General features: G+C 53.7%; 1 protein-coding gene across 2 annotated transcripts in view; it reads left to right on the forward strand.

Annotated features, from left to right (window-relative positions):
• The first annotated feature begins 3,932 nt into the window (after positions 1–3,932).
• Positions 3,933–27,166, forward strand: part of CPNE9 (copine family member 9) — a 1,048,133-nt gene continuing 1,024,899 nt past the window's right edge. Inside the window, exon 1 of one of the 2 annotated variants that reach the window (XM_085624269.1) lies at positions 3,933–4,190. In XM_085624269.1, the coding sequence (XP_085480395.1) occupies positions 4,114–4,190 (77 nt within the window). In that variant the 5' untranslated portion in view covers positions 3,933–4,113. The remainder of the gene's footprint in view (positions 4,191–27,166) is intronic. The other variant, XM_085624270.1, reaches the window with a different exon arrangement.

The following is a 27,166-nucleotide window of genomic DNA, read 5'->3' on the forward strand; positions in this document are numbered from 1 at the left end:
GGGTGGCACAATAAGTGCTGCAGCCCTTAGAGGCCTTTTCTGGTCACAAAGCCCTGGGTACCTAGGGTACCATTTACCAGGGGCTGACATGTGGCCAGGGTTTGCCAATTTGGGTTTTAGGGAAGGAATATAGGCCTTGGGCACCTGATTGGCAGGAGCCCAAGGCACACTCAGTCAAAGTAAATTCAGCATTTCAGCAAAAAGTGGGGGCATACCATGCAAGAAGGATGGCACTTTCTCATATGCAATAATTACAGATTTAAAATATACTCGTATTTTAAGTTGTGCATTACACCACCAATGATTCCCTACAATTCACCTCACAGCGATAATCCAGGAAGCGCCCAACCCGTAAGTTAAGAGAACAAAAAAACGAGAACATGTGGTGACCCCCAGTCAGTGCTTTAAACAGAAATATAGAAGTGCGGGTACTCAGTCTTGGAATACCTGGAATCCCACGTTCTTTTTGTCTTTCTCTCAATCATTTTATCTCTGTTTCTTTCTCTGATTTATTCTTCATTTCTTTCCCTCTCTTCCCTCCCCTTCTCATTTTTCCTCCCGCAATCTGTTCATATTCTCTCTATTTCTTCTCCCTTCCCTTCTCTTCCTCTCTGCATTATTGTCACTTTTTCACTTTTTGCTTTCTCTTTCATTCTCTCTCGCTCTCTCTCTCATTTTTCTTTTCCATCCTTTCAATTTATCTTCCTCTTCAACCTTTCGCTGACCTCTATTTTGTCCTTGTTCTCCTCTCTCCTCTTTTAATCTTTCTATCTCTTGGACCCTTCTACTGTATTTCCCCTTGTTCTTTTTCTCTATCTTTCTCTTCTTTTTATCTCCCATTTACTTTCTCTAGTTACTCCTCCTTTCTACTCCCTCTTTATTTGTCTTTCCTTTTCTCTACTGCACTCTGTTCTTTCTCTCCCTTCTCTTCCTCTACCTCTCTACCTCTCTTCCTCTTTATCCTCCTGCTTTGCTCAGTCTTCTTTTCCTTTCCTCTAGGTGTACTGTGAATATTTCAGTCTTCTCTACATCACTACAGATAGGTGCGGCGTGTGTGTGCGTGTATGCTAATAGTGTGCAGTACATCAATGTTGTCCCGTATTCCTCTCTATTTCGGCGCATGTTTCCGTTTGTGCCGGTGTTGGTAGTATCTATCTATCTATCTATCTATCTATCTATCTATCTATCTATCTATCTATCTATCTATCTATCTATCTATCTATCTATCTAGCTAGCTAGCTAGCTAGCTATCTATCTATCTATGGTTTTTAGTACTTAAAGGTGGCAGTCAACAAACAAGCATTGGCATAGCCAATATGTCTCGCCTTTGGGACCTTATAAGTGTTTAGCCGTGCAACAGTTGATGTTGTTGCACCAAGGATATTGTGCTCCATAACTAAATACTTATAAGGCCCCAAAGGCGAGACCTATTGGCTATGCCAATGCTTGTTTTTTAATGCTTCGATTGCCATGGCTTGTGCGTAGACGGATGATGACTGCCCTCATTAAACAGTGCAACAATAGGTGTACAAATACGATTATTATACTTCCAAGATGGCTGTGACATTGCATCTAGACCGGTGTCACCAACAGGCCCGTGTTAAGCTGGGAGACTGATTAGCAGCTCACACACGAACGCGATGCTTGTCAGATGGTTTGAAAATATACAATGACCACCTGCAAACAAAACACTTTAAAGGTTGTGCGTCACTTCAGAAATGCCGGGAAGCTCCCAATGTAGGACCTTGATTCCCGTCCTCATCTTAAAAAGTATTTCTTTCTCTTTCACCCTTTCTCTTTCTACTTTTTTGTCCTTTCTTTCCCCATTATTCCGTCTTTCTCTTCATTTTGTTACTTTTTTCTCCTTCCTTTCATTCTCTCACTTCTCTATTTGATTTGTCTACCCTCTTTCATGCCTGCTCTCCTTTCAATTTCTTTATTTTTTTCCCTATTTTTCTTACTTTACCTTTCTCTTTCTGTATTATCTTTTACAGATTATTTTTCTTCCTCCTCTCATTTTATTTTTCTTTCTTACTCTACGTCTTTATTTCTATCCTGAACTTCTCTATTTGGTCTCCTTTTTCTATTATTTTTGTTTCTTACTGTTTTCTTCCTAATTTTCTCATTTTCTTTTCTCATTTCCTTCTTTTTTACATTTTTGTTTTGCTCTATTCTCTATCTTTCCTCAATTGTCTTTCTCTTGTCTTCTTTTCTATCCCCTTTTTTGTCTTTCCCTCCTTCTTTCCCTCTTTCTTTTCCTCTTTCTTCTCTTGTTTCTTTCTCACTCTTTTTTCTCTTGTTCTTTCTCAGTCTCTTTTCTTTCTCTATCTCTTTCTTTCTCTTTTCCTTTGAACCTTTTTTCTTTGCTTCTTTCTTCCTTTATCAGTGTATCTCTATTTCTTGCTCTCTTTGTCTTCCTTTCTTTCACTTTCTCTATCCTTGGTAGCAAGGTCTGGCACTGCTGCCCCCTGCAGCCCCCCTTCCGGTACTGCAGCACATGGACCTCCCTGGCGATGGGTGACAGATGCCATGCCTGGTGTGTAGCACCCTCTGAGAGCTGTTAGGGGTGTGACCCATGTGTGATAGTGCCGCCCTCTGCTGCTCTCCTGGGAGTGGTGGCACGCTGTATCTGGGGCACGTGTTGTTATATGTGGAGGCACTCTTGTGGAGGGGTTCATGTCTGGAGAGGGTATGTGTGTGTGGGGGGGGGGTCTGGCAGTGCTCTGCTGACCCCTTTCTCTCCTTGTACAGTAGGGCTGGTGTTCATGCTGGTTACAAGTGCCCCAGTGAGGGGGGGGGGGGGCTGGAACTGCTGCCCCCTGCAGCCCCCCTTCTGGCACTGCTGCCCACGGAGCTCCCATGGTGGGTGTGACAGAGGCCAAATGTGGCGCAGGGGCACCTGGCTCTGCTGAGAGCTGTTAGGGGTGTGACCCAGGTAGGGGCGTGATGTGGCGGAGGAGGTCCGCTGCCCCCCGCGGCTCCCTGGGGGGGGGGGGGATGCTCGTGTCTGCGGGGTGCACTCACAGGTACAGGGAAAGTCTTCAGTTCCCTGGGGAAGACGGTAAAGCTCTGATGTGTGTGTGGGGGGGGGGGCGGGGAGCGGGGAGCCGAGCAGGTGCTCGAACCTTGAAGCGCGTGCCCTGGGGAGGACCCGCAGCGCTGCCCCTTAGTGGCCCTCGTTGAAATGGAAAGGCTCGTAGCTAGGTGGGGGGGCACTGGTGCGTTGAAAATTGCTGCCCCCTATGTGAGGGGGCAGGTGTTCAATGTTCATGCCTCAGGGGTGCTCTGTCAGGGCGGGGGTGGGGGCCGGGAAAGGTGGTCATAGCTGCGGAGGGGGGGTGATCTGGCAGTGGGAGGGGGCGCTCTGGCTTTGGGGGTGGGGGGTGGGGGTAGTGCTGCCCATTATAGAAGGGGCAGGTGATCGTGGATGGGAAGTCAGGATCGTATAGCAGTGGGAGGGGTGGGGGGTATTGTTGCCAACTATAGACAGGGGCAGTTGATCATGGCTGGGGGGGAGGATGCTCTGGCGGGCGGGGTGGGGGGGGGGGGGGGTGCTGCCCACTGTAAAAAGGGGCAGGTGATCGTGGCTGGGGAGAGAGGTTGCTCCGGCAGCGTGTGCCGGGGACGTATTGGAGGTGCTGCCCCTGTGTGGGGTGGGTAGGTAGGTGTTCATGCCTCTGGGTATTCTATCAGGGAGCTGGGGGCGGGGGTGTGGTCATGGAGGGAGGGTGCTGTGGCTGCGGTAGGGGTGGTGGGGTGGCATTGCTGCACTGGTAGGGGGTGGGGGTGTTCACGGCGCTTGGAAGTGAGTCTGTAGGGTGGGGCGCCTTGGCAGGGCTGCCCCTGTGGGAAGGGGCGGGGATCATGCTTGGGGAGGGAGGTCCGATCCGGCAGGGGGAGTGCCCGGCAGTGCTGCCCCCTGCAGCGCTCCGGCTGGCACTGCCGCGCGCGGTCCCTGTGCCGGGGGCAGTCTGTGATCCGCAGCCTGATGGACGGCGCTCGTCTGCATCTCTCTCCGCTCCAGGGCTCGCCACTCTCCTCGGAGCCTTGATCCCGGGACCCCCGCCCCGCCCGCGGACCAGCCTGCACGGGGAGCCTGGAGCCCAGGACAGCATGGCATCTATAGGGGACTTCGACCCGGTGACCACCAGCGTGCCAGCCACCAAGATCGAGATCACCGTGTCCTGCAGGTAAGACCCCCTGCAGCTGACCCTCACACGCACCCACTGACTCCCCCGCGCAGCAGACTTTCACACGCACCCCCATCACTCCCCCCAGAAGCCCAGAGTAGGAGGGTGCAAACTCTCGAGCCCCCTTCCCACTCCACAGGTGGCAGGAGTGGGCGTGTTCAGAGGAGAGGAGAGGGGGCTCACTGTAGAGGGTCTCACGGGGGCTCTCTGTAGGGGGGCCGCGGGGGTCAAAATATACCCCAGAACAGGTACAAGGACTGGGGAGTGCAGAGGTAGGGGGCACAAGAGAAATTTGTAGGTACGGGCCACGGAGGAGTGCGAAGGTTGGGGCATAGGGGGAGTGCGGAGGTATGGGACACAAGGAAAATGTGGAGGTAGGGAGTGCGGAGGCAGGGGCACAGGAGGGTGCGGAGGTATGGGGCACAGGGGGTGCGGAGGTATGGGGCACAGGGGGTGCGGAGGTCAGGGCCCAAGGGAGTGCGAAGGTAGGGGCACAGGGGAGACAAAGGTAGGGGCACAGGGGACTGCGCAGGTAGGGGCACGGAAGAGTGCGGCGGTAGGGGCACAGGGGAGTACGGAGGTACAGGGCACGGATGAGTGTGGAGGTAGGGGGAGTGCGGAGGTACGGGCACAGAGGGGTGCAGAGGTATGAGACACAGAGGGTGCCTAGGTAGGGGTGAGTGCGGAGGTATGTGGCACAGGGAAAATGTGGAGGTACGGGTGCGGAGGAGTGCGTAGGTATGAGACACAGGGGGATGCGGAGGTATTGGATACAGAGGGGCACGGATGTATGGGGCACAGGGAAGAGAGGTGGTAGAGACACAGGGGAGTGCGGAGATATGGGGCGCATGGGAGTACGGAATTATGGAATACAGTGTAGTGCGGAGGTAGGGGTGTAGAGGGTGCATAGGTGTTGGGCACAGGGAAGTGTGGAGGTATGGACCACAGGGGTTGCATAGGTATGGGACTCAGGGGGTGCATATATATGGGGCACAGGGGGTGCATAGGTATGGGGCACGGGGGTGCATATGTATGGGGCACAGGGGGTGCATAGGTATGGGGCACAAGGGACTGCAGAGGTATGGGCCACAGGGGGCACATAGGTATGGGACACAGGGGTGCATATGTATGGGGCACAGGGGGTGCATAGGTATGGGGCACAAGGGACTGCGGAGGTATGGGCCACAGGGGGCACATAGGTATGGGACACAGGGGATGCATATTTATGGGGCACAGGGGGTGCACAGGTATGGGACACAGGGGGTGCATATGTATGGGGCTCAGGGGGTGCATAGGTATGGGGCACAGGAGAGTGCAGAGGTATGGGGCACAGGGAGGGCGGAGCTATGGGGCACAGGGGTCCATATGTATGAGACACGAGGTCGCGTATGTATGACACACCGGGGTGCAGAGGTATGCGACACAGGGGTGTACGGAGGTATGGGGCACAGGGGGTGCGTGACACAGGCGTGCGGAGGTATGGGTCACAGCCTGGGGGAGTATGGTATGCGGAGGTACGGGGATAACGAGGGACACGGGGTTTGCAGGCGGAGTACTGGGCGAGTAAAAGGAAGCGCGTATGAGTTGTGACACAGACAGGGGCCGTGTATAAGGGTTCTCTCAGGCGAACTGGGGAGAACAGCGGGGTACAACAGAATGGTGAGAGAGTACTGGGTTCTGGGGTGAGTTTCATGGAAGGAGGTCTGGGGCAGCACGGAGGGGTGACTGGGAAAGTAAGGTAAGGGGGGGCTGAAACAGTATAGATTGGATTCAAAGGGAATGAGGAGCACGCGGAGTAATCGGGGGCCATGGGGGGGGGGGGGGGGGGGTAGGCTGAGAAAATACTGGGGGAGAGAGATAAACGGACGGCGCCACTTGTACAGTAAATGGGGTCCCCGGGCAAGGGCACAGATGTGACAAGGAGTGAAGGTGTAAGGTCTGTGCCACGAATTCATGGTGGGACATGTGGCACCCCCAGACACAGTACAGAGTGACGGCAGATCTGACGGGCATGCCCCATCCCCGCCCCACAGACGGGGCTCTGTCCTTGGGAGCGTGGCACCCTGCCCTTGGAGCTACCCATCCCTGGCACCTGTGACCCACCTTTCAATGCTGCGATGGCATCAGGGTGAAACGGGCCAGTGGAAGCTCCTGTGGGCAACGGTGTTTGTGGATGTTCTGCCCCCACTATGACCAGACCCCGACTTTAAACCTGAGCACCCCCCCTCCCCCAGACACCGATTTTGAAGACACTCATTGGATTGTTTGTGGTTTTGAGTATAGTTTAAAGAGTACTTTAATGAATGTGGAGATCATAATTATAAGATCTCTAAGTGTCTCTTTAGGAGTGATCTTCGATAATAAGGAATGTTCTAACAAATTGATTTCATAGACATCCTAATTGATTAATAGGGCTTGTTCGATATGTATATGTTCATTTTTTTCTTTGTCCTTAAAAAATAGTATTGTAAATATTGTAAATGTTTATATATATATATCTAAAAGATTAATCTTTATACATTTGTGCTGAAGTATAAAAATAAATAGACTTAGACATACGTAACCCAGATGTTTAAGATACATTTTTTCTTGAGTTGGAATTGCCGTTGACGATCATATAAAATAATGACAATTAAGTTTACACTGAGGAAATATATAACTCAAGGGAGGAGATAATTTATTTGTCTCGTCACCAAATTAAAGGTATAGCATTAGTCCCGAGGCATTATTTTTTTCTTCCCCCAGACACCTCGGCACACACAAGGTATCTTGTCTGCCTGCACATGTTTACACACGTGCACTTGTACAGGTGCACGCAGATGTACCCTTGTACCGGTGTACACAGACGTGTACTTGTGCCAGTGTACACAGACGTGCACTTGTATCGGTGTACACAGACGTGGACGTGTGCCGGTGTACACACGCGTGCTCTGTACGGATATCCACACGTGCACTGTACGGGTGTAAACATACGCCACTATACGGCAGTACATAGTCATACACGTGCCCTAAAAGGAAGTCTATACGTGCACTGGATAGTTGTATACACACGTGCACTGGTGGGAAGTACACATAGGTGCAATGTACAAGTGTGCACACACGTGCAATGTACGGTTGTACACACGTGCACTGTACGGATGCAAGCATTGTAAAAGACAGTGTACAATGTTACAGGTTCAAGCATCGTGCAGTGCAAAGTACAGCGGTACAACGGCACGTAATGCAACTCTGGCATACCCCAAATACAGTGAAACAAAATCATGCCATTTCAGTACTCCTGAAGTAGACAGTATATTGTGTACCAGAGGCAGGGAGTGTGCAGCGTGACAGATGCAGGCAGGGCTCAGCGTTACAGATTCAGGCAGTGTGTAGTGTGACAGATGCTGACAGTGCGCATTGTTACAGATGCAGGCAGTGCTCAGTGCTACAGATGCAGGCAGCGCTCAGTGTTACAGATGCAGGCAGGGCTCAGTGTTACAGATGCAGGCAGTGCTCGGTGTTACAGATGCAGGCAGTGCTCAGTGTTACAGATGCAGGCAGTGCTCAGTGTTACAGATGCAGGCAGTGCTCGGTGTTACAGATGCAGGCAGTGCTCAGTGTTACAGATGCAGGCAGTGCTCAGTGTTACAGATGCAGGCAGTGCTCAGTGTTACAGATGCAGGCAGTGCTCAGTGTTACAGATGCAGGCAGCGCTCAGTGTTACAGATGCAGGCAGTGTGCATTGTTACAGATGCAGGCAGTGCTCAGTGCTACAGATGCAGGCAGTGCTCAGTGCTACAGATGCAGGCAGCGCTCAGTGTTACAGACGCAGACAGTGCTCAGTGTTACAGATGCAGGCAGTGCTCAGTGTTACAGATGCAGGCAGTGCTCGGTGTTACAGATGCAGGCAGTGCTCAGTGTTACAGATGCAGGCAGGGCTCAGTGTTACAGATGCAGGCAGGGCTCAGTGTTACAGATGCAGGCAGGGCTCAGTGTTACAGACGCAGGCAGGGCTCAGTGTTACAGATGCAGGCAGTGCTCAGTGTTACAGATGCAGGCAGGGCTCAGTGTTATAGATGCAGGCAGGGCTCAGTGTTACAGATGCAGGCAGGGCTCAGTGTTACAGATGCAGGCAGCGCTCAGTGTTACAGATGCAGGCAGGGCTCAGTGTTACAGATGCAGGCAGGGCTCAGTGTTACAGATGCAGGCAGGGCTCAGTGTTACAGATGCAGGCAGTGCTCAATGTTACAGATGCAGGCAGTGCTCAGTGTTACAGATGCAGGCAGGGCTCAGTGTTACAGATGCAGGCAGTGTTCAGTGTTGCAGATGCAGGCAGCGTTCAGTGTTACAGATGCAGGCAGGGCTCGGTGTTACAGATGCAGGCAGTGCTCAGTGTTACAGATGCAGGCAGTGCTCAGTGTTACAGATACAAGCAGGGCTCAGTGTTACAGATGCAGGCAGTGCGCGGTGTTACAGATGCAGGTAGGGCTCAGTGTTACAGATGCAGGCAGCGCTCAGTGTTACGGATGCAGGCAGTGCTCGGTGTTACAGATGCAGGCAGGGCTCAGTGTTACAGATGCAGGCAGCGCTCAGTGTTACAGATGCAGGCAGGGCTCAGTGTTACAGATGCAGGCAGTGTTCAGTGTTGCAGATGCAGGCAGCGTTCAGTGTTACAGATGCAGGCAGGGCTCGGTGTTACAGATGCAGGCAGGGCTCAGTGTTACAGATGCAGGCAGCGCTCAGTGTTACGGATGCAGGCAGTGCTCGGTGTTACAGATGCAGGCAGTGTTCAGTGTTGCAGATGCAGGCAGCGTTCAGTGCTACAGATGCAGGCAGTGCTCAGTGTTACAGATGCAGGCAGGGCTCGGTGTTACAGATGCAGGCAGCGCTCAGTGTTACAGATGCAGGCAGCGCTCAGTGTTACAGATGCAGGCAGCGTTCAGTGCTACAGATGCAGGCAGGGCTCAGTGTTACAGATGCAGGCAGTGCTCAGTGTTACAGATGCAGGCAGTGCTCAGTGTTACAGACGCAGGCAGGGCTCAGTGTTACAGACGCAGGCAGTGCTCAGTGTTACAGACGCAGGCAGTGCTCAGTGTTACAGATGCAGGCAGCGCTCAGTGTTACAGATGCAGGCAGTGCTCAGTGTTACAGATGCAGGCAGGGCTCGGTGTTACAGATGCAGGCAGGGCTCAGTGTTACAGATGCAGGCAGGGCTCAGTGTTACAGATGCAGGCAGTGTTCAGTGTTACAGATGCAGGCAGGGCTCAGTGTTACAGATGCAGGCAGGGCTCAGTGTTACAGATGCAGGCAGGGCTCGGTGTTACAGATGCAGGCAGCGCTCAGTGTTACAGATGCAGGCAGCGCTCAGTGTTACAGATGCAGGCAGGGCTCAGTGTTACAGATGCAGGCAGTGCTCAGTGCTACAGATGCAGGCAGCGCTCAGTGTTACAGATGCAGGCAGGGCTCGGTGTTACAGACGCAGGCAGTGTTCAGTGTTACAGATGCAGGCAGTGCTCAGTGTTACAGATGCTGACAGTGCGCATTGTTACAGATGCAGGCAGTGCTCAGTGTTACAGATGCAGGCAGTGCTCGGTGTTACAGATGCAGGCAGGGCTCGGTGTTACAGATGCAGGCAGTGCTCAGTGTTACAGATGTAGGCAGTGCTCAGTGTTACAGATGCAGGCAGGGCTCAGTGTTACAGATGCAGGCAGTGCTCAGTGTTACAGATGCAGGCAGGGCTCAGTGTTACAGATGCAGGCAGCGCTCAGTGCTACAGATGCAGGCAGGGCTCAGTGTTACAGATGCAGGCAGTGCTCAGTGTGACAGATGCAGGCAGGGCTCGGTGTTACAGATGCAGGCAGTGCTCAGCGTTACAGATGCAGGCAGGGCTTAGCGTTACAGATGCAGGCAGTGCTCAGTGTTACAGATGCAGGCAGGGCTCAGTGTTACAGATGCAGGCAGCGCTCAGTGTTACAGATGCAGGCAGTGCTCAGTGTTACAGATACAAGCAGGGCTCAGTGTTACAGATGCAGGCAGGGCTCAGTGCTACAGATGCAGGCAGGGCTCAGTGTTATAGATGCAGGCAGCGCTCAGTGTTACAGATGCAGGCAGGGCTCAGTGTTACAGATGCAGGCAGTGCTCAGTGCTACAGATGCAGGCAGTGCTCAGTGCTACAGATGCAGGCAGGGCTCAGTGTTACAGATGCAGGCAGTGCTCAGTGTTACAGATGCAGGCAGTGCTCAGTGTTACAGATGCAGGCAGTGCTCAGTGCTACAGATGCAGGCAGGGCTCAGTGTTACAGATGCAGGCAGGGCTCAGTGTTGCAGATGCAGGCAGGGCTCAGTGTTACAGATGCAGGCAGCGCTCAGTGTTACAGATGCAGGCAGCGCTCAGTGTTACAGATGCAGGCAGCGCTCAGTGCTACAGATGCAGGCAGTGCTCAGTGTTACAGATGCAGGCAGGGCTCAGTGCTACAGATGCAGGCAGGGCTCAGTGTTACAGATGCAGGCAGTGCTCAGTGTTAAAGATGCAGGCAGTGCTCAGTGTTACAGATGCAGGCAGTGCTCAGTGTTACAGATGCAGGCAGTGCTCAGTGTTACAGATGCAGGCAGGGCTCAGTGTTACAGATGCAGGCAGTGCTCAGTGTTACAGATGCAGGCAGCGCTCAGTGTTACAGATACAGGCAGCGCTCAGTGTTACAGATGCAGGCAGGGCTCAGTGTTACAGATGCAGGCAGGGCTCAGTGTTACAGATGCAGGCAGGGCTCAGTGTTACAGATGCAGGCAGTGTTCAGTGTTACAGATACAGACAGGGCTCGGTGTTACAGATGCAGGCAGCGCTCAGTGCTACAGATGCAGGCAGCGCTCAGTGTTACAGATGCAGGCAGGGCTCGGTGTTACAGATGCAGGCAGTGCTCAGTGCTACAGATGCAGGCAGTGCTCAGTGTTACAGATGCAGGCAGTGCTCGGTGTTACAGATGCAGGCAGGGCTCAGTGTTACAGATGCAGGCAGGGCTCAGTGTTACAGATGCTGACAGTGCGCATTGTTACAGATGCAGGCAGTGTGCAGCATGACAGATGCAGGCAGTGCTCAGTGTTACAGATGCAGGCAGTGCTCGGTGTTACAGATGCAGGCAGCGCTCAGTGTTACAGATGCAGGCAGCGCTCAGTGTTACGGATGCAGGCAGTGCTCGGTGTTACAGATGCAGGCAGTGTTCAGTGTTGCAGATGCAGGCAGGGCTCAGTGTTACAGATGCAGGCAGCGCTCAGTGTTACAGATGCAGGCAGGGCTCGGTGTTACAGATGCAGGCAGGGCTCAGTGTTACAGATGCAGGCAGTGCTCAGTGTTACAGATGTAGGCAGTGCTCAGTGTTACAGATGCAGGCAGGGCTCAGTGTTACAGATGCAGGCAGTGCTCAGTGTTACAGATGCAGGCAGTGCTCAGTGTTACAGATGCAGGCAGTGCTCAGTGTTACAGATGCAGGCAGTGCTCGGTGTTACAGATGCAGGCAGGGCTCGGTGTTACAGATGCAGGCAGGGCTCAGTGTTACAGATGCTGACAGTGCGCATTGTTACAGATGCAGGCAGTGTGCAGCGTGACAGATGCAGGCAGTGCTCAGTGTTACAGATGCAGGCAGTGCTCGGTGTTACAGATGCAGGCAGCGCTCGGTGTTACGGATGCAGGCAGCGCTCAGTGTTACGGATGCAGGCAGTGCTCGGTGTTACAGATGCAGGCAGTGTTCAGTGTTGCAGATGCAGGCAGGGCTCAGTGTTACAGATGCAGGCAGCGCTCAGTGTTACAGATGCAGGCAGGGCTCGGTGTTACAGATGCAGGCAGGGCTCGGTGTTACAGATGCAGGCAGTGCTCAGTGTTACAGATGTAGGCAGTGCTCAGTGTTACAGATGCAGGCAGTGCTCAGTGTTACAGATGCAGGCAGTGCTCAGTGTTACAGATGCAGGCAGTGCTCAGTGTTACAGATGCAGGCAGTGCTCAGTGTTACAGATGCAGGCAGTGCTCGGTGTTACAGATGCAGGCAGGGCTCGGTGTTACAGATGCAGGCAGGGCTCGGTGTTACAGATGCAGGCAGGGCTCGGTGTTACAGATGCAGGCAGGGCTCGGTGTTACAGATGCAGGCAGGGCTCGGTGTTACAGATGCAGGCAGGGCTCAGTGTTACAGATGCAGGCAGTGCTCAGTGTTACAGATGCAGGCAGTGCTCAGTGTTACAGATGCAGTCAGTGCTCAGTGCTACAGATGCAGGCAGTGCTCAGTGCTACAGATGCAGGCAGTGCTCAGTGTTACAGATGCAGGCAGGGCTCGGTGTTACAGATGCAGGCAGTGCTCAGTGCTACAGATGCAGGCAGTGCTCAGTGTTACAGATGCAGGCAGGGCTCGGTGTTACAGATGCAGGCAGGGCTCAGTGTTACAGATGCAGGCAGGGCTCAGTGTTACAGATGCAGGCAGCGCTCAGTGTTACAGATGCAGGCAGCGCTCGGTGTTACAGATGCAGGCAGCGTTCAGTGCTACAGATGCAGGCAGGGCTCAGTGTTACAGATGCAGGCAGGGCTCAGTGTTACAGATGCAGGCAGGGCTCAGTGTTACAGATGCAGGCAGTGCTCAGTGTTACAGATGCAGGCAGTGCTCAGTGTTACAGATGCAGGCAGTGCTCAGTGTTACAGATGCAGGCAGTGCTCAGTGTTACAGAGGCAGGCAGTGCTCAGTGTTACAGATGCAGGCAGGGCTCGGTGTTACAGATGCAGGCAGTGCTCGGTGTTACAGATGCAGGCAGTGCTCAGTGTTACAGATGCAGGCAGGGCTCGGTGTTACAGATGCAGGCAGGGCTCAGTGTTACAGACGCAGGCAGGGCTCAGTGTTACAGATGCAGGCAGTGTTCAGTGTTACAGATGCAGGCAGGGCTCAGTGTTACAGATGCAGGCAGGGCTCAGTGTTACAGATGCAGGCAGGGCTCGGTGTTACAGATGCAGGCAGCGCTCGGTGTTACAGATGCAGGCAGCGCTCAGTGTTACAGATGCAGGCAGCGCTCAGTGTTACAGATGCAGGCAGGGCTCTGTGTTACAGATGCAGGCAGTGCTCAGTGTTACAGATGCTGACAGTGCGCATTGTTACAGATGCAGGCAGTGTGCAGCGTGACAGATGCAGGCAGTGCTCAGTGTTACAGATGCAGGCAGTGCTCGGTGTTACAGATGCAGGCAGTGCTCAGTGTTACAGATGCAGGCAGCGCTCAGTGTTACGGATGCAGGCAGTGCTCGGTGTTACAGATGCAGGCAGTGTTCAGTGTTGCAGATGCAGGCAGGGCTCAGTGTTACAGATGCAGGCAGGGCTCAGTGTTACGGATGCAGGCAGTGCTCGGTGTTACAGATGCAGGCAGTGTTCAGTGTTGCAGATGCAGGCAGGGCTCAGTGTTACAGATGCAGGCAGCGCTCAGTGTTACAGATGCAGGCAGGGCTCGGTGTTACAGATGCAGGCAGGGCTCGGTGTTACAGATGCAGGCAGTGCTCAGTGTTACAGATGTAGGCAGTGCTCAGTGTTACAGATGCAGGCAGTGCTCAGTGTTACAGATGCAGGCAGTGCTCAGTGTTACAGATGCAGGCAGTGCTCAGTGTTACAGATGCAGGCAGTGCTCAGTGTTACAGATGCAGGCAGTGCTCGGTGTTACAGATGCAGGCAGGGCTCGGTGTTACAGATGCAGGCAGGGCTCGGTGTTACAGATGCAGGCAGGGCTCGGTGTTACAGATGCAGGCAGGGCTCGGTGTTACAGATGCAGGCAGGGCTCGGTGTTACAGATGCAGGCAGGGCTCAGTGTTACAGATGCAGGCAGTGCTCAGTGTTACAGATGCAGGCAGTGCTCAGTGTTACAGATGCAGTCAGTGCTCAGTGCTACAGATGCAGGCAGTGCTCAGTGCTACAGATGCAGGCAGTGCTCAGTGTTACAGATGCAGGCAGGGCTCGGTGTTACAGATGCAGGCAGTGCTCAGTGCTACAGATGCAGGCAGTGCTCAGTGTTACAGATGCAGGCAGGGCTCGGTGTTACAGATGCAGGCAGGGCTCAGTGTTACAGATGCAGGCAGGGCTCAGTGTTACAGATGCAGGCAGCGCTCAGTGTTACAGATGCAGGCAGCGCTCGGTGTTACAGATGCAGGCAGCGTTCAGTGCTACAGATGCAGGCAGGGCTCAGTGTTACAGATGCAGGCAGGGCTCAGTGTTACAGATGCAGGCAGGGCTCAGTGTTACAGATGCAGGCAGTGCTCAGTGTTACAGATGCAGGCAGTGCTCAGTGTTACAGATGCAGGCAGTGCTCAGTGTTACAGATGCAGGCAGTGCTCAGTGTTACAGAGGCAGGCAGTGCTCAGTGTTACAGATGCAGGCAGGGCTCGGTGTTACAGATGCAGGCAGTGCTCGGTGTTACAGATGCAGGCAGTGCTCAGTGTTACAGATGCAGGCAGGGCTCGGTGTTACAGATGCAGGCAGGGCTCAGTGTTACAGACGCAGGCAGGGCTCAGTGTTACAGATGCAGGCAGTGTTCAGTGTTACAGATGCAGGCAGGGCTCAGTGTTACAGATGCAGGCAGGGCTCAGTGTTACAGATGCAGGCAGGGCTCGGTGTTACAGATGCAGGCAGCGCTCGGTGTTACAGATGCAGGCAGCGCTCAGTGTTACAGATGCAGGCAGCGCTCAGTGTTACAGATGCAGGCAGGGCTCTGTGTTACAGATGCAGGCAGTGCTCAGTGTTACAGATGCTGACAGTGCGCATTGTTACAGATGCAGGCAGTGTGCAGCGTGACAGATGCAGGCAGTGCTCAGTGTTACAGATGCAGGCAGTGCTCGGTGTTACAGATGCAGGCAGTGCTCAGTGTTACAGATGCAGGCAGCGCTCAGTGTTACGGATGCAGGCAGTGCTCGGTGTTACAGATGCAGGCAGTGTTCAGTGTTGCAGAGGCAGGCAGGGCTCAGTGTTACAGATGCAGGCAGCGCTCAGTGTTACAGATGCAGGCAGGGCTCGGTGTTACAGATGCAGGCAGGGCTCAGTGTTACAGATGCAGGCAGTGCTCAGTGTTACAGATGTAGGCAGTGCTCAGTGTTACAGATGCAGGCAGGGCTCAGTGTTACAGATGCAGGCAGTGCTCAGTGTTACAGATGCAGGCAGGGCTCAGTGTTACAGATGCAGGCAGGGCTCAGTGTTACAGATGCAGGCAGTGCTCAGTGTTACAGATGCAGGCAGTGTTCAGTGTAACAGATGAAGGCAGCGCTCAGTGTTACAGATGCAGGCAGGGCTCAGTGTTACAGATGCAGGCAGCGCTCAGTGTTACAGATGCAGGCAGTGCTCAGTGTTACAGATACAGGCAGTGCTCAGTGTTACAGATGCAGGCAGTGCTCAGTGTTACAGATGCAGGCAGGGCTCAGTGTTACAGATGCAGGCAGGGCTCAATGTTACAGATGCAGGCAGTGCTCAGTGTTACAGATGCAGGTGCAGGCAGGGCTCAGTGTTATAGATGCAGGCAGTGTTCAGTGTTACAGATGCAGGCAGGGCTCAGTGTTACAGATGCAGGCAGTGCTCAGTGTTACAGATGCAGGCAGTGCTCAGTGTTACAGACGCAGGCAGTGCTCAGTGTTACCGATGCAGGCAGTGCTCAGTGTTACAGATGCAGGCAGTGCTCAGTGCTACAGATGCAGGCAGTGCTCAGTGCTACAGATGCAGGCAGTGCTCAGTGCTACAGATGCAGGCAGTGCTCAGTGTTACAGATGCAGGCAGGGCTCGGTGTTACAGATGCAGGCAGTGCTCAGTGCTACAGATGCAGGCAGTGCTCAGTGTTACAGATGCAGGCAGGGCTCGGTGTTACAGATGCAGGCAGGGCTCAGTGTTACAGATGCAGGCAGGGCTCAGTGTTACAGATGCAGGCAGCGCTCAGTGTTACAGATGCAGGCAGCGCTCAGTGTTACAGATGCAGGCAGGGCTCAGTGTTACAGATGCAGGCAGGGCTCAGTGTTACAGATGCAGGCAGGGCTCGGTGTTACAGATGCAGGCAGCGCTCAGTGTTACAGATGCAGGCAGCGCTCAGTGTTACAGATGCAGGCAGCGCTCAGTGTTACAGATGCAGGCAGGGCTCGGTGTTACAGATGCAGGCAGTGCTCAGTGTTACAGATGCTGACAGTGCGCATTGTTACAGATGCAGGCAGTGTGCAGCGTGACAGATGCAGGCAGTGCTCAGTGTTACAGATGCAGGCAGTGCTCGGTGTTACAGATGCAGGCAGTGCTCAGTGTTACAGATGCAGGCAGCGCTCAGTGTTACGGATGCAGGCAGTGCTCGGTGTTACAGATGCAGGCAGTGTTCAGTGTTGCAGATGCAGGCAGGGCTCAGTGTTACAGATGCAGGCAGCGCTCAGTGTTACAGATGCAGGCAGGGCTCGGTGTTACAGATGCAGGCAGGGCTCAGTGTTACAGATGCAGGCAGTGCTCAGTGTTACAGATGTAGGCAGTGCTCAGTGTTACAGATGCAGGCAGGGCTCAGTGTTACAGATGCAGGCAGTGCTCAGTGTTACAGATGCAGGCAGGGCTCAGTGTTACAGATGCAGGCAGGGCTCAGTGTTACAGATGCAGGCAGTGCTCAGTGTTACAGATGCAGGCAGTGTTCAGTGTAACAGATGAAGGCAGCGCTCAGTGTTACAGATGCAGGCAGGGCTCAGTGTTACAGATGCAGGCAGCGCTCAGTGTTACAGATGCAGGCAGTGCTCAGTGTTACAGATACAGGCAGTGCTCAGTGTTACAGATGCAGGCAGTGCTCAGTGTTACAGATGCAGGCAGGGCTCAGTGTTACAGATGCAGGCAGGGCTCAATGTTACAGATGCAGGCAGTGCTCAGTGTTACAGATGCAGGTGCAGGCAGGGCTCAGTGTTATAGATGCAGGCAGTGTTCAGTGTTACAGATGCAGGCAGGGCTCAGTGTTACAGATGCAGGCAGTGCTCAGTGTTACAGATGCAGGCAGTGCTCAGTGTTACAGACGCAGGCAGTGCTCAGTGTTACCGATGCAGGCAGTGCTCAGTGTTACAGATGCAGGCAGTGCTCAGTGCTACAGATGCAGGCAGTGCTCAGTGCTACAGATGCAGGCAGTGCTCAGTGTTACAGATGCAGGCAGGGCTCGGTGTTACAGATGCAGGCAGTGCTCAGTGCTACAGATGCAGGCAGTGCTCAGTGTTACAGATGCAGGCAGGGCTCGGTGTTACAGATGCAGGCAGGGCTCAGTGTTACAGATGCAGGCAGGGCTCAGTGTTACAGATGCAGGCAGCGCTCAGTGTTACAGATGCAGGCAGCGCTCAGTGTTACAGATGCAGGCAGGGCTCAGTGTTACAGATGCAGGCAGCGCTCAGTGCTACAGATGCAGGCAGGGCTCAGTGTTACAGATGCAGGCAGTGCTCAGTGTGACAGATGCAGGCAGGGCTCGGTGTTACAGATGCAGGCAGGGCTCAGTGTTACAGATGCAGGCAGTGCTCAGTGTTACAGATGCAGGCAGGGCTCAGTGTTACAGATGCAGGCAGTGCTCAGTGTTACAGATGCAGGCAGGGCTCAGTGTTACAGATGCAGGCAGTGCGCAGTGTTACAGATGCAGGCAGGGCTCAGTGTTACAGATGCAGGCAGTGCTCAGTGTTACAGATGCAGGCAGTGCTCAGTGTTACAGATGCAGGCAGGGCTCAGTGTTACAGATGCAGGCAGCGCTCAGTGTTACAGATGCAGGCAGTGCTCAGTGTTACAGATGCAGGCAGGGCTCAGTGTTACAGATGCAGGCAGCGCTCAGTGTTACAGGTGCAGGCAGTGCTCAGTGTTACAGATGCAGGCAGCGTTCAGTGTTACAGATGCAGGCATGGCTCAGTGTTACAGATGCAGGCAGGGCTCAGTGTTACAGATGCAGGCAGTGTTCAGTGTTACAGATGCAGGCAGGGCTCAGTGTTACAGATGCAGGCAGGGCTCAGTGTTACAGATGCAGGCAGTGCTCAGTGTTACAGATGCAGGCAGGGCTCAGTGTTATAGATGCAGGCAGTGCGCAGTGTTACAGATGCAGGTAGGGCTCAGTGTTACAGATGCAGGCAGTGCTCAGTGTTACAGATGCAGGCAGTGCTCAGTGTTACAGATGCAGGCAGGGCTCAGTGTTACAGATGCAGGCAGCGCTCAGTGTTACAGATGCAGGCAGGGCTCAGTGTTACAGATGCAGGCAGTGCTCAGTGTTACAGATGCAGGCAGTGCTCAGTGTTACAGATGCAGGCAGGGCTCAGTGTTACAGATGCAGGCAGGGCTCAGTGCTACAGATGCAGGCAGGGCTCAGTGTTACAGATGCAGGCAGCGCTCAGTGTTACAGATGCAGGCAGTGCTCAGTGTTACAGATGCAGGCAGTGCTCAGTGTTACAGATGCAGGCAGGGCTCAGTGTTACAGATGCAGGCAGGGCTCAGTGTTACAGATGCAGGCAGTGTTCAGTGTTGCAGATGCAGGCAGTGCTCAGTGTTACAGATGCAGGCAGTGCTCAGTGTTATAGATGCAGGCAGCGTTCAGTGTTACAGATGCAGGCAGGGCTCAGTGTTACAGATGCAGGCAGGGCTCGGTGTTACAGATGCAGGCAGGGCTCAGTGTTATAGATGCAGGCAGTGTTCAGTGTTACAGATGCAGGCAGGGCTCAGTGTTACAGATGCAGGCAGGGCTCAGTGTTACAGATGCAGGCAGTGCTCAGTGTTACAGATGCAGGCAGGTCTCAGTGTTACAGATGCAGGCAGTGCTCAGTGTTATAGATGCAGGCAGTGCGCAGTGTTACAGATGCAGGCAGGGCTCAGTGTTACAGATGCAGGCAGTGCTCAGTGTTACAGATGCAGGCAGGGCTCAGTGTTACAGATGCAGGCAGCGCTCAGTGTTACAGATGCAGGCAGGGCTCAGTGTTACAGATGCAGGCAGCGCTCAGTGTTACAGATGCAGGCAGCGCTCAGTGTTACAGATGCAGGCAGTGCTCAGTGTTACAGATGCAGGCAGGGCTCAGTGTTACAGATGCAGGCAGGGCTCAGTGTTACAGATGCAGGCAGTGTTCAGTGTTACAGATGCAGGCAGTGCTCAGTGTTACAGATGCAGGCAGCGTTCAGTGTTACAGATGCAGGCAGGGCTCAGTGTTACAGATGCAGGCAGTGTTCAGTGTTACAGACGCAGGCAGGGCTCAGTGTTACAGATGCAGGCAGTGCTCAGTGTTACAGATGCAGGCAGGGCTCAGTGTTACAGATGCAGGCAGGGCTCAGTGTTACAGATGCAGGCAGTGTTCAGTGTTACAGATGCAGGCAGTGCTCAGTGTTACAGATGCAGGCAGCGTTCAGTGTTACAGATGCAGGCAGGGCTCAGTGTTACAGATGTAGGCAGTGTTCAGTGTTACAGATGCAGGCAGTGCTCAGTGTTACAGATGCAGGCAGTGTTCAGTGTTACAGACGCAGGCAGGGCTCAGTGTTACAGATGCAGGCAGTGCTCAGTGTTACAGATGCAGGCAGTGCTCAGTGTTACAGATGCAGGCAGTGCTCTGTGTTACCGATGCAGGCAGTGCTCAGTGTTACAGATGCAGGCAGTGCTCAGTGTTACAGATGCAGGCAGCGCTCAGTGTTACAGACGCAGGCAGTGCTCAGTGTTACAGATACAAGCAGGGCTCAGTGTTATAGACGCAGGCAGGGCTCAGTGTTACAGATGCAGGCAGTGCTCAGTGTTACAGATGCAGGCAGGGTACGGTGTTACAGATGCAGGCAGTGCTCAGTGTTACAGATGCAGGCAGTGTTCAGTGTTAAAGATGCAGGCAGCGCTCAGTGTTACAGATGCAGGCAGCGCTCGGTGTTACAGATGCAGGCAGTGTTCAGTGTTACAGATGCAGGCAGCGCTCAGTGTTACAGACGCAGGCAGTGCTCAGTGTTACAGATACAAGCAGGGCTCGGTGTTACAGATGCAGGCAGTGCGCAGTGTTACAGATGCAGGCAGGGCTCAGTGTTACAGATGCAGGCAGCGCTCAGTGTTACAGATGCAGGCAGGGCTCGGTGTTACAGATGCAGGCAGTGTTCAGTGTTACAGATGCAGGCAGGGCTCAGTGTTACAGATGCAGGCAGCGTTCAGTGTTACAGATGCAGGCAGGGCTCAGTGTTACAGATGCAGGCAGGGCTCAGTGTTACAGATGCAGGCAGGGCTCGGTGTTACAGATGCAGGCAGGGCTCGGTGTTACAGATGCAGGCAGGGCTCAGTGCTATAGATGCAGGCAGGGCTCAGTGTTACAGATGCAGGCAGTGTTTTCTGTAATGGATGAACATAATGTGCAGTTTTACAGATGCAGGTAATGTGCAGGGTTATAGATGCAACGTGTAATATTACATCTGTGACAGTGCAGAGTGCTACAGTTGCAGACAATGTGTAGTGTTGCTGATGCACACTATGCTGTACACATGTACCCTTTGTGCAGCTAGCTATGCCACAGTATGTGGTATTTCAGATGCGGGCAATGTATCCTATTACAGATGCACACTTTGTGCAGGTTCCAGAGAGATGCTATGCCCACTGCATGCACATTATGTGCAGTGTTAAAGTTGAAGACACCGTGCAAGCTCCAGGAGTCTCTGTGTCATTGAGGTTGTGTTGGTGTCCTGTTGTGTTGTGATTGTGCCTCCTTTTGCGATCCTGTGGAGGTATATTTAGATGCTCACTGAGTCCTTTCTGGCTGGTCTCCCCTTTACTGCTATGCACACCTCCTCATGAGAGTGGAGGCCTTGCTGGTGTGGGGCAGATGTCTAAAGGCTTTGTGGGAAGGTGAGGCAAGGGGGGGGGAGAAGGCCGATTGATGCTGACGTATTGTATTGCAGTATTTGTATAGCGCTTAGTATCCTATGTGGGCGCTTATCGGTTGCCTACTTTGGCAGCCTGCTTCACGATGTAGGGTGTAAGTTCGAGAGGGTGCTGTCTTTGTTTTGATCTGTGAAGTGTTTCGATGTTGTGCGTGATGACCACCGAGGTGCGGCTTTCATATAATGCGATCCAGCACGTAGGAAATGTGAGAGAAAGGCGCGCAGTTGTAGGTTGGGAGCTTTGAGAAGCCCGACTGGTCCATTTACAATATTCAGGGGTGGCACCTCCATAATGGAGAAGGAGCGACACCCCACAACCCCCGCCAGCAGATGATGAATTTCTGTCTGAGCCCCGCAATGACAACAGGGCGGGGTGGGGTCAGGCATGTCAGGGAAGAGGAGTAGAGGGCACTCATAAGTGCGCATGTGTGCCTGGCCGGCCGTCCTAGGCCGGCCAAAGACACATGGCCACTTATGTCTCTCCAACCTGGCTGTGTTACAGAGCAGGGTCGAGAAAGGGCACAGGCTCCGATGTACCATCTGAGCGACAAACGAGGACGCTCAGACCAATCCTGGCGCTGCTCTCATGTAAGAGCTGCTTCTGGATTGGGTGTGGAGCCTGTGCCCTTCGGGCCCATCCCCTGCCAGAGGAACGTCGACAAGAGGAGCAATGAGGCGGCCATCAGCGGGAGCGGAGCAGCAAGTACGTTTTATTTTGTTCTTTTATAATATTTCAATCTCCCCCTCCCCAACCCCTCCCTGCCCCCTGCGGCTGTCCTACCACTTAAGATAGACGGCAGCCGCCACTGATGATATTTATCATAATTGGACTCCGCTAAGCCGGTTACTGCACTGAGAGTTTATTTTAAAGTTGTGGGCTTGAGCAGACGTAGGTTGAAGAGCGACATGGTGGAGGGATCTGGTGGGGCGGACTGTGTTCATTTCATCCTATTTCTGATTGTCTTTGTGAGATGTCAAGAAGAGGTCATAGTTTGGATCACTCTGTCCTCGGATCTCTTCATATATTTAGTGCCTGTTCAGTTGTTTGATGGGTGGTTTATTTAATCAATCAGGGAGTTTTAAGCACGCCACTCACCCGTGAGGGTGTGAAGCCGCTGGTGGAGGGGGAGAAGCTCCGGTCAGTCAAAGAGCCAGGTCTTGAGGCTCTTCTTGAAGATGTGCATGGTAGGAGCACGTCTAATGTCCATCAGGAGCTTGTTCCAGGTCTTGGCCACAATGTAGGAGAAGGTTCTTCCTCCCATTCTTGCTCTGTAGTTGCGCGGGGGTTCAGGGAGGGCGGTGGATCGCAGGTTCCTCTTGGGTACACGGAGATTCTATTGTTGAGATATTGGGGTCCGGTATTGTGGAGGCATTTGTGGGCGTGGGTGAGTATCTTGAAGGTTGCTCTCTTTTCAAGGGGGAGCCAGTGGAGGTTACGTAGGTGTTGGGTGATGTGCTTGTGTCGAGGGAAGCCGAGAACGAGTCTGGCTGCAGTGTTCTGGATGGACTGGAGTTTGCGAAGCAGAGACTTGTTGATCTCGGCATAGAGGGCGTTTCCGTACTCAGTCTACTGGTTATGAGTGAGTGGGTGACGGTCTTCCTTGATTCGGAGGGATTCCTTTGAAGGTCTTTCGGAGGATGCGGAGGGAGTTGAGGCAGGTGGAGGCGATGGTGTTGACCTGTCGGGTCATGGAGAGGGAGACGTCGATTATGATTCTGAGGGTTCGGGCATGCTACGTGGGGAAGGGGGGCTGCCGAGGGTGGTGAGCCACCAGGTGCTGTTCCATGCAGAGTGGGAGGGTCCGAGGACGAGGACCTCTGTCTTCTCTGAGCTGAGCTTCAGGCAGCTGCTGCTCATCCAGGATGCAACGTCCTTCATTCCTGAGTTTGATGGGGTCCTTGGTGAAGGAGAGGATGAGCTGGGTGTCGTTGACGTAGGATACTATGCTGAGTCAGTGCTGTCTGACGATGGCGACGAGGGGGGCTGTGTAGATGTTGAAGAGCGTGGGGCTGAGCAACGATCCTTGGGGTACTCCACAGTTGATTTTGGTGGGTTCAGAGAGGAAGGGTGGCAGTCTGATTCTTTGGGCTCTGCTGGTGAGGAAGGAGCGGAGCCAGTTGAGGGCAGTTCCCTGTATGTCAGCATCGTGGGGTCTGGCAATGAGTGTGCGGTGGGAGACGGTGTCGAAGGCTACAGAGAGGTCGAGTAGGATCAGGGCTGCGGTGTGTCATCTGTGGCGGCGAGTAGGCCGGTCTCGGTGATGTGGTTGCTGAGGAATCTGGATTGGGAGCGGTTAAGGATGGAGTTTTCTTCAATGAATTTCATTAGTCTGACGTTGATGGTCTTCTCCGTGACTTTAGCTGTGAAGGGGAGGAGGGAGATGGGTCCATGGTTTCGCTGGGGTGTTTGCTGTATTCCTGGATGGCATTGAAGAGTTCCGTGGAGTTGCTGGAGTTGGCGAGGATTATGTTCTGGATGAAGGTCCTTTTGGTGGATCTGATAAGTTGGTGGTATTCTGTCATGACGTTCTCGTAGGTGGAGTGTTCTTCTGAGGATTTGCTGTTTTTCCAGTTCTTCTCGAGACGTCTGCAGGTGTGTCTGGATTCTAGGAGGTCGGCGGTGAACCGGGTGGCCTTTCTAGGATGCTGTCTGTGGGGTTACAGATGGAGTGCAAGTTCATCTGTGCAGTTGGTGATCCATCTGTGGAGTTCTTTGGCTGTGAGGTTGGCGTCGGTTGCAGAGGTGGGGGCGTCACAGTTGAGGGTGGAGTTGAGCTGTTCTTCTGTGACCTTGCTCCAGTTTCTTCATGGAGGGCAGGGTGCAGGTTTGGGCGGTGTGGGTTCGTTGATGCGGAAGTGTATGCAGTGGTGGTCTGTCTATGGGGGTTGCATGGTGTGGCTGAAGTGGAAGTTCTTAGTTCCTGCGAAGATGGGCTCGAGGGTGTGTCCTGCCTTGTGGGTGTAGGTGGTGACGGGTGGTTTCAGTCCGAGGTTGGTGAGGTTGTCCAGGAGGGGGGTGGAGTTGGGGTCACTGAGGTTGTAGAGGTGGAAGTTGAGGTCTCCGATGAGCATGTAGTCCATGGAGGCAATGGCATGGGGCGCGATGAGGTCGGCAATGGTTGTGGTGAACGCAGTTGGAGACCTGGGAGGTCCGTATGCAAGGGTGCCTCTTAGGGTTGTTCTGGGCTGGGCTGGATCTAGAAATGGAGGTGTTCGGTGGTGGGCAGGCTGTTGCTCGAGCTGGAGGTCATGAGTCAGAGTGAGCTTGTGCTGGCAAGCCCTCCTCCTGGGTGGTTTGGGTGGTCCTCCCTCTGGATCTTGTATCTGTTGGGAATGGCGGTGGTGATGTCAGGGCAGAGGTGGAGTTGGTCCAAGTTTCTGTGAAGAAGACGACATCTGACGAGAGCGTGTTGAGGAGGTCCCAGATCTACGGCGTGTCTTTGCTGGGAGCCCCCATTGAGGAGGATGCACTTCAGGGCTTTGGTGGTGTTGGTATCCGATGAGGGGATGGTGACCGTAGGGGTGCGAGGGTGGTGAAGGTCTGGTGGCAATGACGGCAGGACAACTGGCCTTGGGTGGTGTTCAGCATGGACAGCTGGCAGATGTAGTCCCTTCCAGGGTTGAGTGCGTGGAGGGCAGCTGAGTCATAGCGTTGGGTGGTCGTGGATCCAGGGTCCCTCACGCTGGTCGCGGCCGGGCGCAGATGAGCTTGCCTTTGGCACATCAGCAGCACGCCAGTGGCACTCCTGCTGCACGCATCCGCTGCACGGCCGCGCACTGGATGCCATTATATAGGGAAGGGAGATTTGCAGCTGGGAGGCAGGAGCAGGAACCGGCAGGGGAGAGGGCCGCGGGCAGCAGCTGCAGGAAAAGGGCGGCAAAACGGGCACAACAACGGCACAGGAAAAGACAGTACAAACAGTGAAACACAGGCAAAATGCCACAGAATACAGAAAAAGACAATTTACAGGCACAATTAACAAAGACAGACAAAAACATAAAAAACAGGCACAAAACACAGGACAGACAACAGCGGAGCAACAGAAGAGCGAGGCTCTCCCACTGGACCAGCAGGGATGAGGCGCCGGCAGGAGTCTGCCGGTGGCGGAGGGCCTCAAACACCTACCTTCACATGGCAGCAAGACAGACCCCAGCGGAGCAACAGAAGAGCGAGGCTCTCCCACTGGACCAGCAGGGATGAGGCGCCGGCAGGAGTCTGCCGGTGGCGGAGGGCCTCAAACACCTACCTTCACATGGCAGCAAGACAGACCCCAGCGGAGCAACAGAAGAGCGAGGCTCTCCCACTGGACCACCAGGGATGAGGCGCCGGCAGGAGTCTGCCGGTGGCGGAGGGCCTCGAACACCTACCTTCACATGGCAGCAAGACAGACCCCAGCGGAGCAACAGAAGAGCGAGGTTCTCCCACTGGACCAGCAGGGATGAGGCGCCGGCAGGAGTCTGCCGGTGGCGGAGGGCCTCAAACACCTACCTTCACATGGCAGCAAGACAGACCCCAGCGGAGCAACAGAAGAGCGAGGCTCTCCCACTGGACCACCAGGGATGAGGCGCCGGCAGGGGCCTGCAGGTGGCGGAGGGCCTCAAACACCTACCTTCACATGGCAGCAAGACAGACCCCAGCGGAGCAACAGAAGAGCGAGGTTCTCCCACTGGACCAGCAGGGATGAGGCGCCGGCAGGAGTCTGCCGGTGGCGGAGGGCCTCAAACACCCACCCGGCAGAGGTGAACAGGGGCAGCGGCACAGACAGCAGAGCTGCTGGGGGAGAGAGCAGGTCTCGGACCAGGAGGTCAGAGTTCTTGCATGGACTGGTGCTGTGCTGGGTGATAGACATGACCCGCAGGGGTTCTGCCGTAAGTCAGTGCCGGAGGGTCAAGCATTATAAACGAGTTATTGTGCACCCCGCTTGAACTACAAGTGACTGCCCAACCGCTGAGTTTTACAATATCAGTTTTAATGAGGGCCAGGAGGGTAAGACAGGAATTGACATTCTGATCAAGTACCCAGGCTAGTCATAAGACAGCCCCTCATACCTAACCTGGACATAGCACGCTGTGTGCTGGCTGCGTGGAGCCATCTGTGTGGATGGTAGATTCAACTCTTGGCTGGTAGCGAGTTCCAGAGCATGGCAGCTTTAACTGAGAAAGCAGCACCTCCGACAGATTTCTCATAGTGGGGGCCTCCGACAGATTTCTCATAATGGGGGCCTCCGACATGATTTCTCATAGTGAGGGCCTCCGACAGATTTCTCATAGTGAAAGCCTTCAACAAATTTCTCATAGTGGGGGCCTCCGGCAGATTTCTCATAGTGGGGGCCTCCGACATGATTTCTCATAGTGGGGGCCTCCGACATGATTTCTCATAGTGGGGGCCTCCGACAGATTTCTCATAGTGAGGGCCTCCGACAGATTTCTCATAGTGGGGGCCTCCGACGGATTTCTCATAGTGGGGGCCTCCGACATGATTTCTCATAGTGGGGGCCTCCGACATGATTTCTCATAGTGGGGGCCTCCGACAGATTTCTCATAGTGGGTGCCGGGGCCTCCGACAGATTTCTCATAGTGGGGGCCGGGTGTTACTGAGGTCTGTGTTGTAGCCCAGGAGCTCAGAGTCCTGTGTTGTTTTCGTTGTTTGAATGTAGTGGGTAGATACAGTTTCTACTGCCTAGAGATGCTCTGTGGACAATGGAGGGTGCCTTGAATATTAGTTCTCTACCTATAGGCAGGGCAGATGGAATTATGTGATCGTGCGGCCGCTGTGATTTTCATGTGACCAGGTTTGCCGCGTTTGCCACATAATCCGGCATCTACTACATAATCTGGAGATTTTAACCAAACAATATATATTGTTTCTAGCTCAAACGGTTCTAAAGTTACTAAAATTAAAATGCCACCTGTTGTTGCACAGTGGAAGGCTCTTCGAAAAGCTGGACTGGTCAGCTTCCTGTTGCTTATTGCTATGTTTGAATGATAGACTAGTGCTAATGAGGTGCAACCAATGCCCACAGAGAGTTACTACATTTTAAAATGATGAAACAAAATGAGCTACATTAAGTCGTATAATGTGTGTTTACTTGCCGCATAATATACTCAACCCTGCTGCATACTGTGAGCCTCTCCTGCCACATAATTC

The sequence above is a fragment of the Triturus cristatus genome, chromosome 9, assembly GCF_964204655.1.
Source record: "Triturus cristatus chromosome 9, aTriCri1.1, whole genome shotgun sequence".
Taxonomy (NCBI): domain Eukaryota; kingdom Metazoa; phylum Chordata; class Amphibia; order Caudata; family Salamandridae; genus Triturus; species Triturus cristatus.